We start from the raw sequence: 24,951 nt of genomic DNA, 5'->3' as shown, positions 1-24,951 counted from the left end.
CATTTAAAATAGCAAACGTGCAGAAAAGCGGTGCAGAGATTAAAAATTATTTGAAATGGAGTTAAAAATAAGTTTATAACCATTACAGGGAGGAGTGGGCAGTGTAAAAAAGGAATGTTTTTAGCTTAGAGTCGGTGCTGTCTAACATAATCCTGAGGTTTTTGGTGATCGGAGCCTTAGAACGCCGTTTTCAGGGACTTATTTAACTCCAATGTCGGAGTAGTCAGTGACGAAAGTGTACATCGATTGGCCAAAGACATGAGCCAATGCAACATTGACAACCGCCATTTTTAAAAGCCTGTTAGCGGTGTAAACAACAGACACAAAACAGAAACAACAGCTTGTAATGAAAAAATGGAAGAAAACACAGACACATGGCAAAAAAAAAAGAATCATCGATAGCATGATGTTGCTATGCTAACTGCCGGCTTGCTTACAGCACGTCACTACAGCATTTCTATTGGTGGTGTGAATGTGAACAAACAAAAAAAGCCCTTAAAAGTATGAAGTTCTTGGGGAGCTCTTTGGTGGGCAGTTCCTGTCTGAGAGCCCCAGGACTGTTCATTTCTAAAACGACTTATAGCAGCATGTTATGTTAAGTTCCTGCGTTTAATAAGGGCTACGAGAGGAGGTAATCACACTTGTCCTTGCATTTTCAAAACTTTTTACCACCGGCAAGTAGGGCTGTCAAAATTGCTAAAAAATGACGTTCAAATATTTCTTCTAAAAATAATAATAATAAATAATAATAATAATTTTTTTTCCCACCTTATGTCCACAAGAGGGCAAACTAATACAAGGAAATATACTTGTATATGTATTAATACAAGGAAACATAACTACTTGTAGGTATTTTTATTTCAACATAAATGTCTTTGAAAACATTTACATACCTACACATTAATACACATAAAACAATTATCTATAACATTACGTTATAAATGACCGCGGACTTCTCGCTCGCCCCCCCTCTCTGGGAGCAGAATCGCTTGTCGACCAGCGTGGAGAAATGCGCGTCTGACGTGAACGGAAGTGCTCCGGCTCGCGCGAGAATTTCGTGCGCTGCGCTTTGCAGCACTTCCGCGGGCGGTGTGGCCTTATGCAGTGAGTTCAGTGCAGCGGCCCAGGCCAACGCCCACTCGCAAAGAGGACAGCTGCGGTGGTGTTTTTTTTTTTTTTTCTCCACAATCGAATATCAATTTTCACATTCGAAGGTCCATATTTTTTTCAAATTCGAATTTAAATTCGAATTTAGAATATTCGTTGACAGCCCTATCGGCAAGTCTGATGTTGTGTGTGTTTGAATATATAGAATAGTTTGTGTTGACTTGATTCATACACCCAAATAACTCAGGTTGTCGACATCAGCAAAGGCATGCAGTCGCAAGAGGTTCCCACCGCCGAATCAAACGGGATCAGATTCCTTGAGGAGGCATCAGGATAAGAGAGTAACTCCATAATCTGAATTAAGTTCTCAACGCGGGCGCGTCTCAAGCCCATCGTAGATGCGGACGTTCCAGACATGAAATCGCCAAATCAATGAATGAATATCTGCCGGTATGTCCTCGATGACACACATCCACGGAGGATCTCAATGCTGATTGGCTCTCGCCGTACAATTGGTCGCTAAAGTTCAGATTTTTCAACTTTTGGGAATAAATGTATGACGCGAAATCCTGCAGGAATTTGCGCCTAATCGCGTCTTTACATCGCCAACATTACACATGTATTTCCAGTGAGAAACAGCAGCCGGTCACAGACAGATTCTTTTGCAGATGACACAGCTGTTTTTGTAATGCTCGTTTAGATAGGACCTATAAAATGGGGTCTGCAAACAGAAGGCACATCAGCACCTTACAGACAGACAGCAATGATATCTGATTGTTTCACTGTTTTTGAATTCTTTCAGGTCCACAGGATAATTCGGGCATTGCTTTAAAGAACCTGTTCTGCGCCAGCCCAGACACAGAAGGCCTGGAGGTGAGAGAGCCATGTCCTCAGATACACCCAACAACACACACACACACACACACACACACACACACAGAGTGGCTCACATCCTGTCGCTCACACATTGTGCACACCCACACAGTCCTATGCTATCTCTCACATACAGTCCTTCACGCTCTACAGTACAGTACCTCCCACACAAACAGACAAACACATACACAGAACACACACACACACACACAGTATCTCAGTCAGCTTCAATATAAAACCTTTTTCACTTTGTCTCAGCCTTGCATCCTGCAAGGCTTTAAAAAATCTCCTCACTCCCGCACCACCCTACTAATGACTTGTTTCAAAGGAATAAGTAAGTATGTCAGTGAAGTTTGGTCAAACTGACGTTGCAAAAGCAAGTTTGTTTGCAAAGTCAAAGTGACGCTGAGGTTGTTGTTAACGTTGTGTGCTTGTCTCTGGTCGCCCGGAAGAAAAACAACAACCTGGAGCGCCCCACATCTCCTGAGCACAGGAGGCCGTCCAAACGAGTCCGGATATCCGTAGTGGTAAGAGCCACCGATCAGGGCTACCCAAATGCCTGGAATCCGCCCGGCAACAGGTTCATCAGCCAATCAACCGATTATCACCCCACCATCCCATTCCAGGGCTAATCCCAAATGCCGATGGACTGAGACCTCAGCCAAAGCCAGTCTGTGCCATCGTGCCAAAAAGTGTTGAACACTCTCCTCCTTGTACAACCTGTAACCTCAACGACTGACCTGTCACTGCCTCTAGTTGCTTACGTGATTGGCTAAGGCTAGGATCCATTCAGCTTAACCTCTTTTCATTGGTTTAATGGTCAGTTGAGGTTATGGAGAACACTTGACAACTGAAACACCATGCTCATGATAATTGGTCCTTAAAGTCATTGGGTCTCGTTCATGAAATGTTAGCAGAATGAATTTGTGTGTAAACTGTTCGCAGAAGGGAATTTACCTGTATTTCGACATTCATCAATATGTTAGCTGCTCCGATCTTTTCATAAGTATTAACGCAGTCTACACCTGCTTCTGACTTCTCGTAGTGCGGGTGTAATAAGGACTGCCTGAAATATTGCTTGTCATACTAGAAATTACAGTTTTAGTTTGTATTGTGCTCTGTTGTGTTCATAATACGCAGACGCCTTTGAAACACGTTAAGTTAAACATGACAAAAGATTTGAAATTAAACACATTTAGATAAATATGTTGACATTCAGCAGATTTAAGCTCCAGATTAGGGTCTTAAGAAAGTGAATAAGTTATTTAAATCGACTTCATACAAAATTGGAAAACGCTGTCCTCTTGATAAATGAAATAACAAACCAACCTGCTCCTCCTCTGCCCTCTTTACGCACCGCAGCCCCAAACTGTATGTCACTTTTGTTTAATTTAACTATCAGAGACACGAAATGGGAGATATAAACATTATTTCAACTCAAGTTTTGATTTAATAAGACTTGTGGACGCGTCTGTCTCTGGCAGAGTTGGAGTTAGACAGTGTGATTTTACGCCTATCTGACTTGTTGTTAAACTCAACGGTGGGTTATTGCCGACATTAGACTGCCTGCATTAGTTTTAACAGTAGTTTAATTTTACAACAGTGACAAACAATGCTGAGGCTGAGGTCAAACTGACAGAGAGGTCTATCCAATGATGCAAGCAAGGTGCTCGTCTGCAGCAGAGAGCGGTGAGTCGGAGGAGCCTCCTGTAGCTGTTTTGGTTATTGTGTGTGTACTTGTGCATTTTTTGCACCAAGTTTCATATCAAACCATTTTCGTTTTAGCTTTTTGGATGGTTCTTACAACAGAGGACACAGAGTTAACGGCATTCATTACCTTCCTCCAGGCCTTTGATTTACCTGTCCCTGTCACACCACTACTAACAGATCAGCTCCACCTAAAATAAAATAACTTTAGGAAATTGGAAAAGTTTTTCCATTTCTTTCTCTCTCTGTTTGCTCCATGTTCGCAAGTCGACAGGATGCACCTATCCATAGTGATTATCACCTCCTACACACATGCCTACAATCAAATCCGAGTTTCCCGCGGCGCTCATGAATCCACTGTAGGTTTTTAGTACCAAGGTTTTTTATCTGCAAATCGACTCACAGATTTATTAACATTTCATGAATGAGACCCATCATGTGAAGATTTTTAAAACTCCTGACTTTTGCTTCTGCTAGTGTTCGGATCAAATAAGATGCTGCAGGAGAGAGCAATGCACAGCTCTACTAAATGTGCATCAGTTTATAATGGGAGTGTCTCAATTTTGTACAAACAAACATACCTCAAATGTTGCGTGATTGACAAAACAACAACTATATTAGATTTCTTTAGGGGATAGCATTATTAGGACAACAACATGGGTACATACCTGAATGACAGAGTTGATGATATTTGGAGCTTTTAAGGAAAACATCATGGCTGGGGCCCCAGGAGCCGCCCTCCTGCTCCACCTCTGTTCTCATTTTAAAATCAAGTTGTGGTCAAGTGGTCTACAAGGATGAGGTTGTTCAACCAAGCATGCCGTGCTGTCCATCATCAGCTGTGTCACCCGAGGTGTCCAATCAGTGACGGCCTCACAGGGCAGGCCTTGTCCCTGGAGTGACCCAGAATCCCATCGCATTTGTTGTAACTGATGAAAGAAACTGTGGTGTTTTATGTGTTTAATGTGCAGTCGGGGGGGAGCACCATGTTGGGGCCAGTTTCTCTGTGCATGCAGCGTTTAATATCCAGATAAGAGCGTCATATCTCTTCATTAGCAACAGGCAGGTATTTGAATGACAGCGCTCCAGCAATAGCTGTGCTGAAATGATGATGCATGAGAAGTCCTGGGAGGTATTGGAAAATATCACCACAAACTGGGATGTAGCCCACTGTCCAATTACCAGTGACCGCATCCCCTCCAGCAGCGGTGCATGTCAGTCAATGAAACAAGCGTCTGATTGTGAATTGAGAAAAATGATTCCACGATAGAACATCCAGCGCTGCATGACAAATTATCAGATATCAATTTCTGAAAATCAAACACTATTAAGCATTACATAATCACACACGCAGACACAACACGTTCACACATTTGATCTTTGTCTGTTCGTCAAAGTCAGTGATTTATTCCTAATCTATCTTTTCTCACATAAAGTTCACAAATCAGCATGAGACTGTTTTTCACTCATCACATATAATTTCATTTCATTCACTAGGAGCCACCAACCAGCTTAAAGAGTTTATTTGGGGTGAGCATTTAACCACACTTCTTCTCAACATGTCTGTTTCAGTCCAGTATTACGATGCAAGGCTACACTGACACACACAGTGGGTCTTTGTCTTGATAATGTCTCACACTGTTTGATGAAGTCACAGCTGTTAAATATCGCCAAATCTTTCTACTGATTCACTGCCACCATCCAGACATCAGAGAAACATAAGCTACTACAGTTTAGTCTAGAATGACGCAAAGGCGTGTTCACGTCACTCTTAAGTAAAATTTTGCTCTGCATTGTTACAGTGAGCTAGACTGACAGATTGGTTATTTTGTGTGTGTTTATTCAACCCAAACAACCGATGCACTAACTGTAAAGACATTAGCTATAGCTAGTTAGCTACGTACCCATGGACTGTGTGTGTGTTGACTGTGGCTGTGTGACTTTGACCAGCCTAAAAACCAGGAGTCAGTTCTGTGTTTTTTCCACTGGTCTCTTTATTTGGGATAAACCCAAATTTTCTGCGCAAGGTGAAACATTTCAACTTGGCAAATTGACTTTTTTTTATTTCCTTCAACAAAAACACACGGTTACGTTTTGCCAACACACACACATGGTTGGGACAAAAAAAAAACAGGGTTTAGCTTTACATTCAAACGGGAAGCGAAGGGATGGCTTTTTTCTCTGGTGTCTGGTGCCAGACGTTACTGAGTAAGTCCCGGTTGTGTGGACATGTTTTTGGCTCAGTGTGCATTGCCTGCAGCAAATGTGCGTCAAGATTGAGAGTTTTTAAAAGTGTCTTAGTGTTCAGCTCTCAGTACGTCTGTAGCTTCTAACTGAATCTCTGTGGTTTGGAGTTTAGTTTCTCTCCTGCTTCCTGTTTTTACTTTAGATAACTGCTTTATTTTACTGTTTCATGTTTTCAGCCGGATTAGAAGTTGTGTGAAGTTGCTGCTCGGAAACTCAAAATTTCCTTGATTTGCAGCTTCACAATGAAAGTTTATACAATACAAAAGAACAGGGGACTTTTATTGTGGAGATTCGCCAGGAAATTAAATGTGTTCATCACTGAATTAGCAGAACTTTATTTTGGCAGCATCTCTTCAGTAAAGGAGAGTGTAATAATACAGCAGGGAGGAAGAGTGAAAGCAGAAACAGCCACAGTGAGATGTTTATGAAGAGCTGCAGACAACAGGCTCTTACTGCACCTCTGCAAACAGCTCACCTCCAACAGGTAAACTTCTTTTACCTGCCCTGCTGTGGAAAAACACATGCAGCAAAAAGGGGAATTAAGTTGTGGATCAGTCCGCTGCTTTCAAACATCGTCAGTCGGGACAAGCTGTCATCAGTTACAGACAAACCTTCAAGCAGGTAGCCCTGCGGTAATGGAAGTGCAAGCCCCTCATGGTCAGGTGATAGCCCAAACCAAGCCGAGCCAGTCCATGACTGTCGAAAAGGGGTGTAAGTTGCTAGGTCTGCCTGTTAACCACAGACCTGAATGGAAATCTTCATTTGTCCCCAACATTAGTTGAATCTTACTATATAATGAGGAAAACTCTGTGTGTGTGTCTGTTCCACGTTTTTCTCCTCACTGACTTGGTCAATCCATGTGAAATTTGGCACAGTGGTAGAGGGTCATGGGAGGATGCCAATGAAGCAATATTACATCAATTGGCCAAAGGGGGGCGCTATAGCAACCCATTGAAATTGCAAACTCAAGAACCCATAACTTCCGCTTATATAGATTTTCCACCATTTTGAATTTTTTGAAAAACACTTCAAATGGATCTCTTCCTAGGAAGTTTGAGCGATCTGCATGAAACTGGGTGAACATAATCTAGGGACCAATATCTAAAGTTCCCTCTTGGCAAAAGTTGGAAAACTTACTAAAACTGAGCTTCTATAAGGCAATGAATATTGCGGAGGGCGTGGCTCATCACATAAAGGTGTATAACATCTCAAGGGTTTCACCCATCACCACGCAACTTTGTAGGCATATGACCACACATAATCTGAGGGGACCCCTCCATTATTGACCCCATCAAACAAAATGGGGGCGCTCGAGAGCTCATTTCTTATCTAGGCCTAACCGCCATATGGATTTTTACTAAACTTAGTAGATATGTAGAACAGGACGCCTCAAGGTGACTGGAGAAATTTAACTCTAATTGGCAACTGGGTGGCACTATAACAACAGAAAAATGGCTAAAATGCAACCGATTGCTGTGGCTGCAATAGTACTATCAAATTCACAAACACTCTGTCTGAATACATTGCTCTTCTTAATGGGTTCAGTTGACTATTTAATCTGCAATTTCCTATGACCTGTATCCCAAACACACACCATGTGAAACTGTGCACTCAATGGGTATGGACTAGTATAGATAAAATACAAGAACACACTCTTCTTCCCTCTGATTCTCAGTCATTATTGTGTCACTGTAACTCTATTAGCGCTATCAATGATTTATTCTTGAGGCACTTAAGGAGCGCCATTAGTTTCAGGTGTCTGACAATTATTGAAGTCTGTACACATTTTCAATCATTCACAAGCACAGAGCGGTGTCAGATCATTCGTCATCTATCGCTCCAGGGCTCGTGTGTAAACCTCTGGTATACAGCTGATAAATTACACTGTGAAGTCTTAATCTTGTTGATAAGTAAGGAAAAACACTGACAGCATTGTGTTCTCAGATCGTGCCCAGCTCCTGCCAATTTTGACCAGTCACAGCTATGAAATACCACGACAAAAAAAAGGTCCCAAAATTCAATACTTCAGTTTCTTAACACAATCAGTGCTGCGCAATTACACAGCAGAAGTCAGACACGCCTTGAGGTACTCAACAAAAAGTTTGGCATTAGTAACAGAGGAGGTGCGCTGGGAGTGTTTTTCATTTGGTGGCGTAAAATATGAACCCTCAGGTGTGTATTTCACACCATGACACCACAGCGCTCGTGTTGAGTTGTGTGGCAGCGAAAGACCACAGAGACTGTATCAAACCGGAGGAAGTGAATGACGCAACTCATTTCTTCAACTGGAGTAATGAAACAGATGAATCAAAACAAAATGTAGTAGTTTCACACATTTACAGCAGAAGCACTGCTCATTACATGCTCTGTCTGTTTTTGAGGCAGCGTCTGTGCAAGAGCTCAGCGCGTTTGCCCTCTGCCAGTTAATAATCACATTGATTGTCCCGACAGGGCGCTACATTAAAGGTCAGAATTTAGAAAAAAAACTTTCAAAAGCAATAACTGTTACACCACAGGTTTCATTTTAGGGAAATTCAAAAGGGATAAAGCATGTCGTTATTGATTCACCACAGCATGCTGTATTATTCGTCAGAAAGAGGTCGTGTTATTGGGCCTATTATTCCTAACGTACATTACATCTATTTACAGTGGGGGTTAGGAGACACCCAGGAGCCCTGACAAAGCAGACGAACACAGAGTTTATCTGATCATATCCATCTGATTTGTTATCCCAGAAATTTCTGCAACTTTTTCCTTCCTCATACAGATTAAAAATTATTGAGGCTGCAGTGGACACGAGAGCTATGAGAACAAATTTAAGAAGGCTGTCTACAGTCCCTACTCAGCTCATCCACTCATAAAAAGTTGCAATAAAATCCGGGGTGAAGTTGCAAAGATGCAGTCACATACATTCTGTCTTTCAGTCAGCTCAATCCAAACTTCTTGGGACAATTTATACTTCTAATAGATACTACTTATCTACCATAAAACTTCAATTAAAAGCCTAGTCGTCCAAGAAACATTAGAGGACAGAGGAGTATAACTAAGCAACAAAGGCGCACAACCAAAATTGAAACAGGAATGATGCACAACTCAAGATGGCAAACAGTAGCCGGTCGCCACCTTGACGTGATATATATTCTCATTTTTAGGTGCAGTGGTCATGTCTTTGGTATTTCTGGAAATTCTTAAAGGAGTTTATATTGTGCAGATATAGAAATATTACACAAATCAGCTGACTCTAATACAATTTTCTTTACTAAATATGATTTTTTTTAAGACAATAGACTAAATGAATAAAATTAAAATGAAAGAAAATTTGTATTTCCCACTAGAAATGCCAGACCAAACTGTAGGGATATAAGCAAATGTGACAATAGAGTGAAAAGAAATAATATAATGGATACTTGAAATTTTTCCATCCATCTATTTTCATCTGCTTATCCGGGGCTGGGTTGAAGGGGCAGCAGGCCGAGCAAAGCACCCCAGACGTCCCTCTCCCCAGCGACGCTTTCCAACTCCTCCTGGGGGACCCCAAGGTGTTCCCAGGGCAGATGACATACATAATCTCTCCAGCGTTTTCTGGGTCTGCCCCGGGGTGACCTACAAGTGGGACGTGCCCAGAACACCTCTAATGCCCTCTATACACTGTGTGATTTTAGCAGTCTTATAAGACTATTGCATGACACACTGTGAGACGTGGATCTCATTAACTTTGGTACGACGTTAAGTTTGATGTGTGCAGATTGTACGATGGCCGTTTACTACTGAATCCCAGGTTACGACGTACATCAATATGCGACGTCATCAGCGTGCACCGCATCAGCGTATGTCATCCATCTGCGCCACCATAGGTAGCTTGCTCACCTGGAAGTTGCAGTTCCTTCGCAATTTCCTTCCATGCAGCGTCTTTTTTCTCGCGGTCATGATAGCAGCTGGAGGAAACATCAAATCAACAAGGCTTCTGCTGCCACAGTTCCACCAAACTTTCCTCTTTCTGGGAGTTCCACAGACTTCTTTTTGTTCGTTTTACCTCCATGGCAAGCAACCATTTGTTTGGGTTTAGCGCCGGTGTCGCGGTGACCATTGCGTCATTTCGTGCTGCATTTCTATTGGTTGTTTAGCAGATGTAGGTCGTAGCAGCTGTCACACTGTGAGATAGTCATCCTAAATTTCTGACACCGACAGAATTTTATCTTTGGTCGCAAGACGTTGACAACGGCCGTCCTTGAACCTGTCTCACAGTGCGATGTAAGACCACCCTTTTAGAGCCACGACCAAAGATATCGCCACATTTCTCCCACGATGGTCATCTTTCCTCTGGGACAGCCCAAAATCACACAGTGTATACCGGCCATAACAGGAGGCACCCAGGAGGATCCTGATTAGATGCCCGAACCACCTCAATTGACCCCTTTTGACATGAAAGAGCAGCGGTCTACTCTGAGTTCCCTCTGGATGTCTATCTCTAAGGCTGAGCCCTGCAACCCTACAGAGGGAACTCATTTCGGGTGCTTGTATCCATGATCTCATTGTTTCGGTCATTACCCAGAGCTCATAACCATAGGTGAGGGTTAGGACGTAGATGGACCAGTAAATTGAAAGCTTTGTCTTCTGGCTCAGCTCAGTCTTCACCACCATGATCTGGCACAGCACCCGCATCACTGCCGACCCAGTAGCAAACTGCAAATACCGCTGGGGAAATTTGGACTGTTGACACTTCTCATATAAAGCAGGTCTAGACCATACTCTTCAAATTTACAAGGACCCAACAATTCAAACAAAGTCAGACCAAGAGCAAGCACTCCTTATGTTCCTCTTCTCCCTCCTAGCAAAGAAAAACTTCCCTTTAAACCTCAAGCAGAACCAAGACTCTATGGAGGGCAGCCATTTGCCTCTGATACAGTTAAAATTCTAGCTATAGCCATGGTTGTATTCAGTACTGTCTAGATGCAGAGAAATTATCTTCCAGGTAAAAACAGTATGGTCATCTGATTTGTTTCACTTTGGTATTTATTGAGAGTATCTTGTACTGAGGCTGATTTTAAACACTTAGAAATGCTCATATACTGTGTTGGTGATACAGATAACTGCATCAGGCTTTATTGCAGCCACACACACATTCATTCATGCACCACTCACACCTTCATCCCCTGATCAAACCTGTTTTTAATAAGAAAGAGACAACAGCTACAGGAAATATTTTAGATTACACACATGGGGAACAGATCTGTCCTCTTAAACAGTCGGCATGAAAGCTGCAGTTATAAGTTTATAAGGTTTTATTCCAGCACTTTTATCCCCTGCATACACTGGAAGTTTTTATTATGATGAAGATCAGCCTCAGTGGAAACCTTTTATTTCCTGGGACGAAACGGAAATCTGTGGCTCGATGGCCTAACTATACATTCTTATAGTGTGTGGCATTAATTGGTGGACACCAGTCAAGTTTGTAATGGCCCTCATCTGCCACTGTGGGTTGTAATTTAATAAAGTAGTGATTCGTTAAGTGTACCCACGAGGAGCACACTGTATGGTCAGCGCTGAGACAGATGGTACATTAGTAGCGCAGTGAATTTTGGGATGTGTTAAGTGGGCCTAGAAGCATGGTAGTCATTATTGCCTTGCAGTGAGCTAATTAGTAATGAACCCCTGGAGCAGTTGGTGTGTGTGCATTTACAGTGCGCTCAGCCTGTGGGCTTGTTCTCCCCCCTCTGTCATCAGGAGTTATTATTACCATTCAGCAGTGTATAAGTGCACATGGCAGAGTGTGACACCGATCGCAGGGATGCTCTGAACCCACCGAGGCTCTGTAGGCCTGGGCAAGAATATGGACAAACAAATGTCTCAGTTTTTTCTCCCGAGACTTGTGAGCAACACCCCCGCGGCGGAGGAGAGATCAAGTTATTACTCTGCCCCTCCCTTTCTTTCAGCTCGCAGTTCTTCGCTCATTCTTTGTTTCTGGTTGTGGTTTAATCTCCGCAGCTCTGCTTCACGCTCTTCGTCCATCTTTACGACTTTTTCAAAGCCCTCCTCCCTTTTTCTGTATCTCTGTCATCTGTCTGCCTCCTCCCCCCCCCCCCCACCACCACCACCTCCACTCTACCACCCTCTCCTTCCATCTAGGCTGTGAAATATTGATGCAGGGTAAATGACATCAGTAGTCTGTTGCAGAGAAATGATGCCACCCAGCCTCTCGGTCTCTCCTGGCTGTTTTTCTCATTATTTTTCCTCCACTCTTGCGTCTTCGTAATGCCTCCATGCTTTATTTATGATGGTTTGTGGGCTTGGTTTTTTGGCATCTTGCCTCTCGCTCTTTGTTTCTTTGAGTTTCTTGATTTTTCTTTTGTTTCTTAAGATTTCTGAGGATTTTGCGTATTTCTTTCTTACATGGGAACATACATGATGCAAGACAGAGAAGACAAGTTGCATTTAGTGTTGGTAGAGGAAAATATATCCCCTGAATAATGGTGTGTGTGTGTGTAATGAGCTTCCCTACCTAAATTCAATTCTGAGTAGCTGTTTGGTTGTTCACACTCCACTGCATCAGTATCACCTACTGTGGAGAGCAGGAGAACAGGGCCCAGGGACAAACACGAGAGAAAAAACTGGTCACAACCTTTTTTTTTTGTGTGTGTGTGTGTGTGTGTGTGTGTGTGTGGAGTAGATATGCACATTATCAGTCGTCCACCTTTGACAGCAATCAAAGAAAATGATAGAGTAGTTTAGTAAGCGAGCAGCAGATCTTAGAGCCAGCTACAGCTTTGTCGCCTGCTTTCTGTAAAGAATATAAACATGGACATGCAAAGCAAAGAATAAATGACTTTAGAGGACTGATTTAATTTCGTCAATCTTTGATCAACTGCTGTGACGTGCTCAGCCAGCATTATTAAGAAAAATAGCTGCAGAATTTCACAGTTATCAGCGATGCAGGGAGATAATGAGCTAAGTCACTTTGACATCTGGAGCCTCGTCTGCCGAGCCCGATTCCACACATTAATGTGTTGTTGGCAACCAGCTGCACAAATTGTAGGTACTTTATGTTATAAATGGCTGATGTGCAGTTCAGAGGGACGTGCATTGTCTTTCTTTCCATTGTTCAGAACACAGGGAAAATATGTCTTAGTGTCATCAGCATAAAAATGGAAGCCGATGTTTTGGATGTGCACCAGCTGTCTGAACGTTGGCCTCGTTGTAGCATATGTGTTTACTAAATGGAGATTTACACATCACTAAATTAAAACAGACTGTACCACAAACTGGCCCCCTACAGTTAGTTGTCAACCGGGTCTCAGTCCGAAGTAGTTGAATGCTGGTGCTTGGTCAATGACTGCCGGTGTGGGATACAGATGAAAAAAGCTGTCCTTTCATATCAGTATGATACGTGGCCTGTTGCCATTATTGTTTAATGTCCCGGTGGTGTCAGGGGAAAACACAGCGTGAAAACAACGAAAGTTAAGAGGGCAGAAGTCTGACTAGGGTGGGTTGGTGGATTGACCCAACAACCACTGACTTTCACCTGCAAGGCCAGCGTTCACTTTCCATTTGAATGTTAAGTCAAACCCTTTTCTTTTTTCTTTTTCAATGACCAAATGTCTATATTTCATGAGGTCGGGCACATCATATGGACAAACAATGGAGGAGAAACCGGTTGTGCTCAGTAGCTTGGCAGGACCAACGGACTCCCTGTAGTTAGTATTCATTTTTGTTATGCTAGGCCCGACGAGAGACAGCAGGTTGTCATCCCGAGTCATCCTAAAATATGTCTGGAAACAGACATCATGGAGGCGAAGCTCCTGGACCAACTGGTGTTTCTCCCCGCGATCCACCCTCTTTTTTAGGGTCTGATGTACCCACACAGATCTCAGGTTCACCTGAGCCCAACAAACTATTTGCCGACTGCCTCTCACCCTCAACCACAGCTACAGCAAGTACCCTCTGCCTATGATGGGTTTCAACAATCAGCTAATGGAGTAACAGAAAATCAAGTGTGGTGATGAAATCTATCAGACTGAAGCAGCCCTCATTCATGAAACAGACAGTACTAAGGACTTTTTTTTTTCAAGAACCATATAACAAGGAAGAGGTTATTTGACACAGGGCGTTAGTTATTAAAACCATTAGAGTCAGGTGTTAGCACTGTCAGAACAGGTTCAGTAAAAAGGAAGTTGTAAGTTGGTGAACAAACACTGACTCCATTAAAATCGTCCTTCAGGTATCTGATAGGAAGAAAATTCAGGGGACAGGATGAAGTTTTCATTTCCTGAATCATTTCAGACAACACAGGAGAGATACACGGGAGAGAGGGTGAACTTATCAGGAGAAGATGAGTGTGACGTACGGGCTGTAATTTGTTTTGTGAATTGATTTGTTGCTGGATATCAGATTCCTTTAGGGTGAAGAATTCGTCGCAGGTTTCAAAGCATCAGTGGAAGCACTCACAATATTAACAGGAACTCTGAGCAGTTTTCACATGCCAATGATCCTGGGTGTGTTTTCCAAACAATGAGGGTCATCACTGCCACAGTGCGAGGGATCATTAATATAAACTACCCACCATTTCACAACTTTGCCCAAAGCTGCTAAGACTGTGTCACAACACGGCATCAGTATTGCTGGCACCACTGTAATTTGCACAAAGTCATTAATGATGTTATTTCACAACTGTGTTAAAGTCTCTACAATCTAATCAGATACAAGGATAAGGCAATAATAGAATTTGAAAGCAATAAGCAAACTAAGCATCAGCAGCAAGGAAATCAGCACTTAATTGCCTGCACATGAGTGATAAGTAATTATTGTTGCAGTGTTTTTCTATTGCAGCATTTAGAGTGGTGCAGGCAGTAGTTAGAGAAACACCAGACATCACTGAGCACAAGCATGAGAGATGAACTTGATAGCAGCTTTTGTCATCACTGTACCGATTGAAATAGCTATTCAGAGTGTAGAGTCCTGATGATAGTGGTGTCAGAATAGAGTCCACGCATATCTGCACAGGCTGCATCCAGCAGACACCACAGGCCTTTTGGCTGCGCCGGGTCAAGCCATGCCGTGCCGATTTACGTTTCTATTGTCAGTTAAGAAGCAGTATGCCATGTCGAGATGTGCCAGAGATGGACCTTCTCCGGAGTAGGTCCAAAAGTTCATCCGCCCGTCGCTAAGATGGTAGCGGTGACGTCTCGCAGACCGCAGCCAACCCTCAATGACACCCATTCTCTCCCCAAACAAGCCGTGTGTTGCAAGACTCTCCTCCCCTGTGTCTGCAGGAGACCAGAGAGAAAGTTGTTTTTAAAAGTCTGTAGCTTCTAACTGAATCTCTGTGGTTTGGAGTTTAGCTTCTCTCCTGTCTCCTGTTTGTGCTTAAGATATCAGCTTTATTTTACTGTTTCATGTTCACTATCAACCGGATTAGAAGTTGTGTGATGTTGCTGCTTGAAAACTCAACATTTCCTTATTTTGCTGCTTCACAATAAAGGTCTTTACAAAGCAAAATAACTTTTATTGTGAAGAATCCACAGGAAATGAAATGTGTTTATCACTGAATTAGCGAAGCTTTGTTAGCGGCTTTTCTTCAATAAAGACAAGTCTAATAATACAGCAGGGAGGAAGAGTGAAAGCAGAAACAGCCACAGTGAGATGGAGGATGGATTCTATTGACTTTTCACTTCATAGACTGGCACCAAACTGTGTACATTTAGGTATGCTAACAGCGTTGACGATGAGCTGGCTTTTAGCTATGTCAAAAACCGTTGGATGTATATCCATTAAATTTTGATCTCCTGACCTGATGATCGTGTTTGTCCAATACTTTATGACCAAATACATGCTAAAATAATAGCATTCCCACTAGCCTTAACTGTACTTTGTCCAGAGACATCCCTCTCCCGAGCAACATCTTCCAACCTCTCCTTGGGTATCCCGAGGTGTTCCCAGGCCAGACAAGAGCCTGCGAACACCTCAGGAGCCTGAGGCCTCCTACCAATTCGATGTGCTTGGAAAACTGTACTTTGTGTGAACGTTATAGCTGCAAAACATTGCAAGCGTCATCATTGTAAGGATGTTAACAGTTAGTTCAAATCACCAATGTGCTTTAATCCAGCTTCACAGATCCACTGGCATGGCTTGTCTGCTTTTAAATTTAGTTACCAAAGAAATACTCCCAAAAACAAACTGTCCACAAAGAGGCCTGTGGATTATCCTGAGTAACCAGGACATTGCTTTTCATTTGGTCTTTCAAATGCTTTTTTAAAATGCTTTAGGCAGCACAGATAAAATTCAATACAGCAAAGATAATGGATCCTGTGCAGAGTTGCACATGGGATTTTTAAAGAATATCGACACTAGCCTTTCAGAGTTCGGTAATCTTTTGTTATAGTTGATGTATGAGTCCTTGTGTGCCTCAAAGCCTGGCTTCATAACATAGAGACTTTCTGAAGTGACCTTTTAAAGCAGAGGCAGATTTTGGATTGAGATTAGAAGACAAAGATGATAAGCCTTCCCTTCAGCAAAACTGGAAGTGTAAAGAAAGCCTCACCACCACCTCTTCTATCTGCTGTGGACTGAAGAAAGTTTCCTGAAGGGGAGGCTGTCTTTTATCCAGAATTTCCACAATCAAAAAACTCTTAGTCGTATGCTTTAGCCGAATACATAATCCCACAGCATGTGTGTGTGTGTGTGATACAGAGGTCCTTGGTGGTAGATTTTGTGTATCCCCTGCTGACCTAGTCTTGGATGGTTGCCACTGATTGGCTGATCGGCTCGCTGGGTGGAAGAAAAGATGGATAGCTACAGGGGGAGGGAGGGAAAGGAAGAGCAACCAACCTTTCTAATCTTTGTCTGGTCACAGAAAAACGGCGTAGCAAGCACTACAGCTTCATCGGCCTATTGTCAGCACTCTGGAGCCTCTGCACCCACACACACACACACACACGCTCATTCAAATCTCATTTGAATTTGCCCACACAGTTGCTCTGATTTCACTGTCAGTCACATGCAGACTCACAAAGTTTACTCTCCTGCTTCCCATACATACACACACACACACACACACACACACTTCTGCCTCACTTATGTATCCAGAAGCAGAGATTTGCCGTCTTAATAGAGCAGCTAATCTTTCTGAAAGCACCTATTTTGCATGCACAGTCCAACCTCTCCCTCTGTCTCAAGAAAAAAAGCACCTTCTTCTGCAAACACACACACACACACACACACACACACACACATACCAGAGTGATTTGATCTCTCCATTAGTCTTTCGTTTACATTTTACCCCTGGAACACCAGTGTGTCTTGGCGACATTCAGAGTGCCCTTGTGACAAGCAGAATGATCAGTGAGACAGCAGAGGTAAAGTGCTGTAGGTGTGTGTGTTTGAGTGTGTGTGTGTGCGCATGTTTGTTTTGTCTCATCAACTCCAGGCACGTCTGGCCTCTGCTTGCATAATGCTACAGTAGGGCACCTCTTTCTACCCCGCGGCAACAGTTGCTAGGGTTACCGACAGGTCGGCCACCGCAGCGATGAGGATAAATGAGCTCAGGGCTCCCATCAGTCCCTGGGTCACACTCACTCTGCACACACACACACACACACACACACACACACACGTACTCTTGCATTCAATCCTGAGAAAGTAAGTACCTGTACTCAAGCACATGACTAAACACTTTGAAATCGTATTTCACAGCCCGTCACACACACACATAGAGCTGCACACACACACCCTGCGGTGTGTGTGTGCAGACACACACACCGCACACTCACTTGTTTATTTCCATTTCCCAGCTCGCTACAGTGTTCTCAGCCTTCCTTAAAGCACAGGGTTGCTAGTTTGACTCCAGCTTGTCAAACAGCATCTGCAGCGTCAGCCTGTCAGTTACGAGCCGTGAGCTCCGAGCACGCCACAGATCCATCATTATAATGATCATCTGCTCTGACATCTCATACATCACATCCCCCGCACTCATTAAATGTACTGTAGTCGCTCCTTTAGTCACACATTCCATTTCTGTCCATCTGTCTCAAGGCAGCGGCGCTGTATCACACTTATGATGTGATGCATGGGTGATTATGTGTTTTCCATATGTCATCTTACCTTCTGTGCACAGTTGAAAAGTATAAATAAGTGTTTATTGTGATAACAACCGACTGGACACCATTGTTTACCTACCATTCGTTTACCATTCCTTCACTGTTTGTGTTTGTGTGTTGTACATGCTGTGTTTCTTCATTTTACTGCTGTGTTCACTGAATATCTTTGTTTCTGTACTGACTGCTCCCCTGTTATTTTTCTCTACAGGATGACGTAGATGTGGAGGATGACATGACTATTAGAGAGGTAAGACACACAGCCAATCACACAACAGATATATATATATATATATATATATATGTACACGCACACCAAGCAGCCAATCAGAAAACAGCTTTAAGCCAAAGAAACCAGCCCAGTGTTTGTCTGAACTGCAACAAGTGGTGACATTGTGCAAACCCATTTTAACAACATATAAACTGTTATACAGCTTTGCAAATGAAAAACAGACGCAGAAGAAACACATATACATACTAGGGGTGGGAATCTTTGGGCACCTCACGATTTGATAACGATTACAATTCAGGGGCTACGATTCGATTATAAAACGATTATTGATGCATCTTTAATTTATGTATATTGATGCACTTTTTCACAACACACATTTCTTTTTGTCTCACTGAATAAGCATTCAACACTTGCAATTTTTAAAAACAGTGCATTTGTAATAAGAAAGAGTTGAATTCATTTCCATTATATTTTATTAAACATATAAATGGAAATGCTTGCAAACTGGAAAGTTACAACTTCGTTGTACGGAACCAAAGGTAACAACAGGTATCTTAAATCACAAGATAAAATGCGCAGTTAGAGTAACAAATGATTCGGTGGCGACAGACGTCCACGCATCACATGTAACTGCGTTCCTACCTGCCTGCCTTCAACAGTGAGGCCATGACTTCTGTTTTGGTTTGATGGTAGAGTGTCGGTGAAATAGCGTCGGGATGGGATGGTGTATCTGGGCTCCAGTGTATGCAGCAGTGCTCGAAATCCCTGATTTTCCACGACAGAATAAGGACGCAAATCCTTGGCAATAAATGCCGCGATGGCCTTCGTAATTCGCTTCGCCTTTTCCGATGAGGGTGGCAGCTTTCTAATTGCTTCCTCGATTGTTCTCTGGTCGGTAGCACCACTAGTAGCCGCAGCAATAACAGCCTGCCGTCTCCCTGACTCCTCCGTCAGGTGGAATCGAGTTACATGGCTTCTCATGTTTGTTGGGTTGCCAAAGTATTTTATTTTAGCACGACACAGCTTACATATAACGTGGCTCTTGTCCAGTTGGCTCCCGCCGTCAATGTTGTAGAAGCCGAAGTATTTCCACATGTCTGCTTTTAAATTAGAAGGAGCTGTTCGGATCTCACAGCGAGGTGGGTGGCGGTCAGCCATGTTTGTTTTCCTCTGTGCACGTGTCGGCGTGTCTGCTCCAGGTGCGCATCCCAAAGTGTCCCAGAGATGACGCGTACCGCACTTCTTAGTTCCGCATTGTTTAGAACCTTCTGTATTACTCTAATTAACAGATTTAAATAATCGAAATTTGGACGTTTGTGAATCGATTCTGATTCGTCCACGTCCGAATCGCGATGCATCTAAGAATCGGAAATTTCCCCCAGCCCTAATACATACGCACAGGTACACACACATACAGATACTTACATACATACAGAAATGTTAAAGGAACAGGCAGATGCACGAGATAAAATCCCAATCCTGTTTCAGTCAGGACCACTTTAGTCAAAGAAAACTTTTTTCCATTTGCAGTATTATATTTGGTGGTGTGGCTCTGTTCTGGGGCCTCTCTGCCTTTCCTAGATTTACACAGAAAGCCTAAGGCGGAGAGAGTATCTGCCCTTCCACTTGCATATGAGGAAAGCCAGGGCAGAGAGAGCAAACCTCTCTGCCCTTCCATGTGCCTACATGGAAAACCTAAGTCAGGGAGAGCAGCATCAAAGACCCACCAGGAACAGAACAGAGCAGCATCAGTGACAAACGATGAGTCAGACACAGCATGAAAAGGAGGAGCTGGGGTGGAGGCAGGTTGCAAAGCAGCTTGCAGAGGAAGCAGCAACAGTAGGCAGGCCAGAGCAGTTTAAATAGGGCGCCCTGAATGAGATTTGCCAATTGGTTGCATAGAAAGGAATCATGTGATCTATCAGCTGACTCCCTTCCATCAATCAGCTGATCCATCAGTTCATCTAAATAAATCTAACAGTGATTTAAAGATTGAACTCAAATAAGTGAACAAATTAAGACACAGCCAGAATGAGTGTGTTCAGGATGCAGGAGAAAGTCTGCACCTGTCGCAAGTGGAGTCAACATCTGACTTTTGAGAACTGAAGTCGATGCAGCACCTTAAATTGAATGAGGCCATGCTGCGCACAGACTGAGGCCATGCTGCGCACAGACTGAGGCCATGTGGACCCCCTCGAGGGCTCTTCCGCACTGCTCCAACGTCACAGCCACATAGACCTCAGATATTCAAGTGATGGGTGTTGTAAATTTGAAAGAAAGAAAGAAATTAAAGATATAGCACCCCTTTTGGAGAACTCAGAAAACAGGGATAACATGGGTTTCTTAAAGCAAGTTGGGAAAAGAGGGTGCATTAGTGTTAATATAACTACGAACTACGAGTCTGAAGAAAAGAGACCGAGGTAAATTAAATTGTGCAAAATCTTGTTTTTGAATTTATGTATTTGTATGATTATTTAGTTATTTTTTATTTAAAGTCCTCATGTCTTATACAAGTACAGTAGCGTGGAGTACCTGCTTTAGTTAAAGGGTTTAGTTCTTCGAAGTCTCTGCTTTCATTGGGAGTACGACTCAGCCTGTGAAAACAGTTGTTTATTGTCTCCTGTGGTGCTGGAGGGGCTTTGTCAAGTCTGAGAAAATAACCCTAATGATGTCAAAGTGATGTCATCAAAGTTAGCTCAGCATGGGCTCAGAGACTATGAATTTATAAAAGAAAGCCTGCTGTACAAACTGGGTTTCAGAAATGTGGGTGTTTACCAGCAGGGAGAGTCTAACAGAGAACATTATTGAGTTTAGTTGAGGGAAGTGTAGGATCCAGTGTTTGAATAAAGCTTGATCAATGCTGGAGACTAAACGTCGGGATATTTCAGCCCCTGCTCGTAAAGTTTCATTTTGCAAACTGTCTCCTGTGAGCCCCCTGGTTTTATCAACATGCAATGCTAAATTACCAGAGCCCAATTTTATTGTTTTAACACCAATGCACAGCAGAAGTTATCTAATGTCACTTTTCATATAGAGAAGGTCAAAACCACGCTCTTTAATTTGTAGAGACTCAACCCTCACAAGCAAGCAAGGCAAAGCTGTGGAGGAAAAATTGAGCAGAACCAGGCTCTGAGTGGGCCGCTGTCTGCCTCTACTGGTTTCAAAATGCGGCTCAAGCCAATTCAGATTAGAAAATGTTAGAAAACCACCCAGTGCAACAGTGTGGTTCACTTAAGTTCACTGTCATTAATAGTTTTTTGTTTTAACAATTGAATGACACAGAGGAATAAGTTTCATCAGGCTTTGGATACACACACAGTGCTTACTAAAGGGATACATCTATCGTTGGTTTCGGTTGACAATAACAAAAACGTAGATTATGATCAGTCTTATCCTTTATATCAGCTGTCAAATACACTGGATTCTTAGTATGCGCATCAGTCTTCAAAAACCTATATTTGCTTAACTTGGATCTAAGCTTGCACTTGATGACATCACACCAAGACAGACCCGGCTTTTCAGATTCCTCAATATCCCCAGACGGGCCGATTACCCTGGAGTCTTATATTTTTGGATATGACATCATTCATAATTCATCCATCAACAGCACCTCTCATTTCCTCTCTGTCAGCCGCACATTCCTCACACTTTCTCCCTCCATCTCCTCTTTTTTCTCTCGGTATCACTCATCGTTCACCTCTCATACGTCTGCCATGTCATCGCTTCTCGCTACGTCTCCCTTCCTTGTCCGCCATTCACCTTCCTCACCCTCCACCATGGTAGGCCTCGTATGATTTATAGAGTCATTCAGTGCGGTGCCCGGTCCATTGATTGTCTATCAGAGGGAGGTGATTTGTCAGGAGGTGGTGTGGGGTTATTTGATGCCTTTGCCTTCTGATTAGTGACTGACACCAGATATAAAGACGTCAGCTGTTAACAGCATATATTACGACGTCACTCCACGTTCTATTGTCAGACAGTCAAAGAAATAAAAGTTTTGGAACAACAAAGCCAGGCTATAAGATTCAGGGGTCAATATTTTATTAAAGATTAAAGTCATGTCAGTGTCATCTACACTCCTACTATTCCTCAGTGATGTTTATCTCTCATCCCCAAACTCCCTCCTCCTCTGTGTGTTTTGCAGATTGCAGAGTGGGAGGAGAAGCAGCTTGATGAGCAGGTCAATTTCAACAACTGCAAGATCGACCCCGCCCCGTTCCAGCTGGTGGAGCGCACCTCGCTGCATAAGGTCTGATTGTAAATGCAGCTGTTGGTCAACCTCTGTGTGTGTGTCTCTCATACTGGAGCACAAATCCTTGCTGCTATGTGTATCTTTACTACTGTGTTTCAGTTTATCCACAGTTATGAAAAAATAATGAGGACCTCTGAATTCAGAGTGATTCCTGATGCACAACAGTTGCTTCAATTATGGAAACAGACAAAGCATGCATCAATATTTATTATTTGATTTTAGGAGACAGAAGTTTGTTTGTATGGTACCTCTCAACAACAAGAGAATTCAAAGTGCTTTATATGAGTTATAAAAGGCATTAAGACAAAAATTCAAAGAATTCAAAAGCTGAAAAAAAACATATACAGGATCTGGAAAATAGTGAAATAAAATAGTAGATAAAATAGGATAAAACTCAATAAAACAGGAGATGAAAATTATAATTGCAGGGCAGGATATGCGTGAGTACTCCCAAATTTAATTTGTAAGGAAGCACTGGTTAACAGAAACATTTCGAAGCCCTGATTTAAAAGAACTGACAGTTGAAGTAAAACCTCCAGTTTTTGGGAGTTGTGCTTTTTACTCATTGCTGCACAGGAAGTCCATGTATAGATCTGAGAACTGGAGGGTTATGTTCCACTTTTTTGGACTTGTTGAGAACCGTAGATCCTGTGTTTTACATCTGCTGCAGCTGTCTGACTTTCCAGAGAGACCTGTCAAGACACTGTTACAGTCCAAGTCCAGCCTACTTAAAACAAAAACATGGACACATTTCTAAATCCAGATTTGTTCGATGCACTTAATCTGTGATCATATAGGACTGAAGTCATGTGGTGACATTGTTATATAAATCTGTGTGTCATCTGCATAAGTGTAGCATTATATTTTGACATTTTCCATAGACTGAGTTGAACAGAAGAGGACCAAGAATAGAGCCCTGAGGGATTCCACATCATTTTTGACTCAGTATCTAATTACCGATTGACCAAAAGTAGACACAGATCCTTCAAATAGAATAATGTGATTGCAATGAAAGTCAGCAGTTAAAAAATGCTCTTATACAGTAATCAAACAGCTTATTGACACACTAAGACATACAGAATGGACTGTGTTGGAGACATTGAGAGAACATGTCTAAATACACAGCTGACTTCTGGAGGTTTAACCTACACAGACATCCAGCCCTTTAAACCCAACCTCTTTTGAGGAGTGTTGCACCCAATTTAAAACAAATGGATAGATGGACCTTTTCAATTATTGCAGACAGGGAGACACCATATTTTTAAGGTATCAGTTCAGTTGTAAACTCTGTCATGATTTGTTCCCAAATTATGTTTACATCAGGACATTTTCCTTAAATATTGGTGTAATGCATCAATACTACTACTACATATTAATTATTAATACTCCCAACAGCCTATTAAAGTTGATGGTGGTTGACACATCCCCAGTTTGGAGAAGAGGACAGGAGTACCTCAACATACTGCTGTTGTTGGGGTCACCAACATATTTTAGCCACCAAAAAAAGGGTCCGTCAGTTTAAGTGTATGCTATATTTAGAATAGTTTCACCGCTTTACCTTAAGCCCAGTTCAGACCAAAGATTTGCAACGAGACAAGTTGAAACAGGCAACTACTTATGCAAAGTTCTGCAACTTTCTAATTACCTGCTGGTTCACACCAAGTCACCACAATGAGACGGTTTATCACCTCTAGTCAACAACTTTCTGTGCTTCCGTTCTGATTTGCATCTTTTCAGACTTATTTTGTGTCTGAATATAATTTGTAGCTTCTTAAAATCTGAATAAGGATAGTGATAGTGAGATAGCAGACTTCACTACAAGCTGATTGGCTGTTGACACAGGTGAAGTGCTTTAAAACCAGCCACTGGCGATTTGACCAGCTGAATGTCAGGTGACACCATCAGCTGACTTGAGTCAAGCTCATCCTGGTCAGTTCACACTGCTGCAACTTTTCTCTGCAACATTCTAAAACGGTTTCGTCTCAATGTGAATCTTTGGTCTGAACTGAGCTTTAGGTTTTAATGTATTGTCTGTGTCATCATAAATGAATATTGCCTATCACATTAGGAGCAAAAAAATAATAACATTGTAGATTTTAATTTTGGATCACCACCAAAAACAATCTGCAGATTCCATTTGGGCCGGTATATTACTAACATCTTCATGTCTGAAGGTTTTCTATAACACTAAAGACATTATGTCATGTACAGTCAGTGTTGGTATGAGGCCATCTCAACACAAACAGACTTGGAAATTAAACTGCCACCAGTTTCAATGCTCCGGATACTCTCCGAGCTCCTGTGGTGTGTAGTGACATTGAGGGAGCATGTAAACAACCCAAAAGAACACACACACACACTCAAGCCAATTCTTCCCCCACTGTGTGAAGGAGAGAGTGAAAGTGCAGTATAAAGAAAGGAGCTTCAGCTCTTTAGAGCTCGTGTTG

At 42.5% G+C, this 24,951-nt stretch overlaps 1 protein-coding gene across 1 annotated transcript in view; it reads left to right on the top strand.

Annotated features, from left to right (window-relative positions):
- LOC126400883 (chloride channel protein 2-like) overlaps positions 1–24,951 on the top strand; it is a 230,559-nt gene that overhangs the window by 190,741 nt on the left and 14,867 nt on the right. Inside the window, exons 18-21 of the mRNA XM_050061878.1 lie at positions 1,910–1,980; positions 2,433–2,507; positions 18,232–18,270; positions 22,397–22,501. Coding sequence (XP_049917835.1) covers positions 1,910–1,980; positions 2,433–2,507; positions 18,232–18,270; positions 22,397–22,501 — 290 coding nt within the window. The remainder of the gene's footprint in view (positions 1–1,909; positions 1,981–2,432; positions 2,508–18,231; positions 18,271–22,396; positions 22,502–24,951) is intronic.

The sequence above is a fragment of the Epinephelus moara genome, chromosome 2 (genome assembly GCF_006386435.1).
Source record: "Epinephelus moara isolate mb chromosome 2, YSFRI_EMoa_1.0, whole genome shotgun sequence".
NCBI classification, from domain to species: Eukaryota; Metazoa; Chordata; class Actinopteri; order Perciformes; family Serranidae; genus Epinephelus; species Epinephelus moara.
The sequence above is the reverse complement of the archived record's forward strand: the minus strand, read 5'-3'. Positions and strand labels throughout refer to the sequence as shown.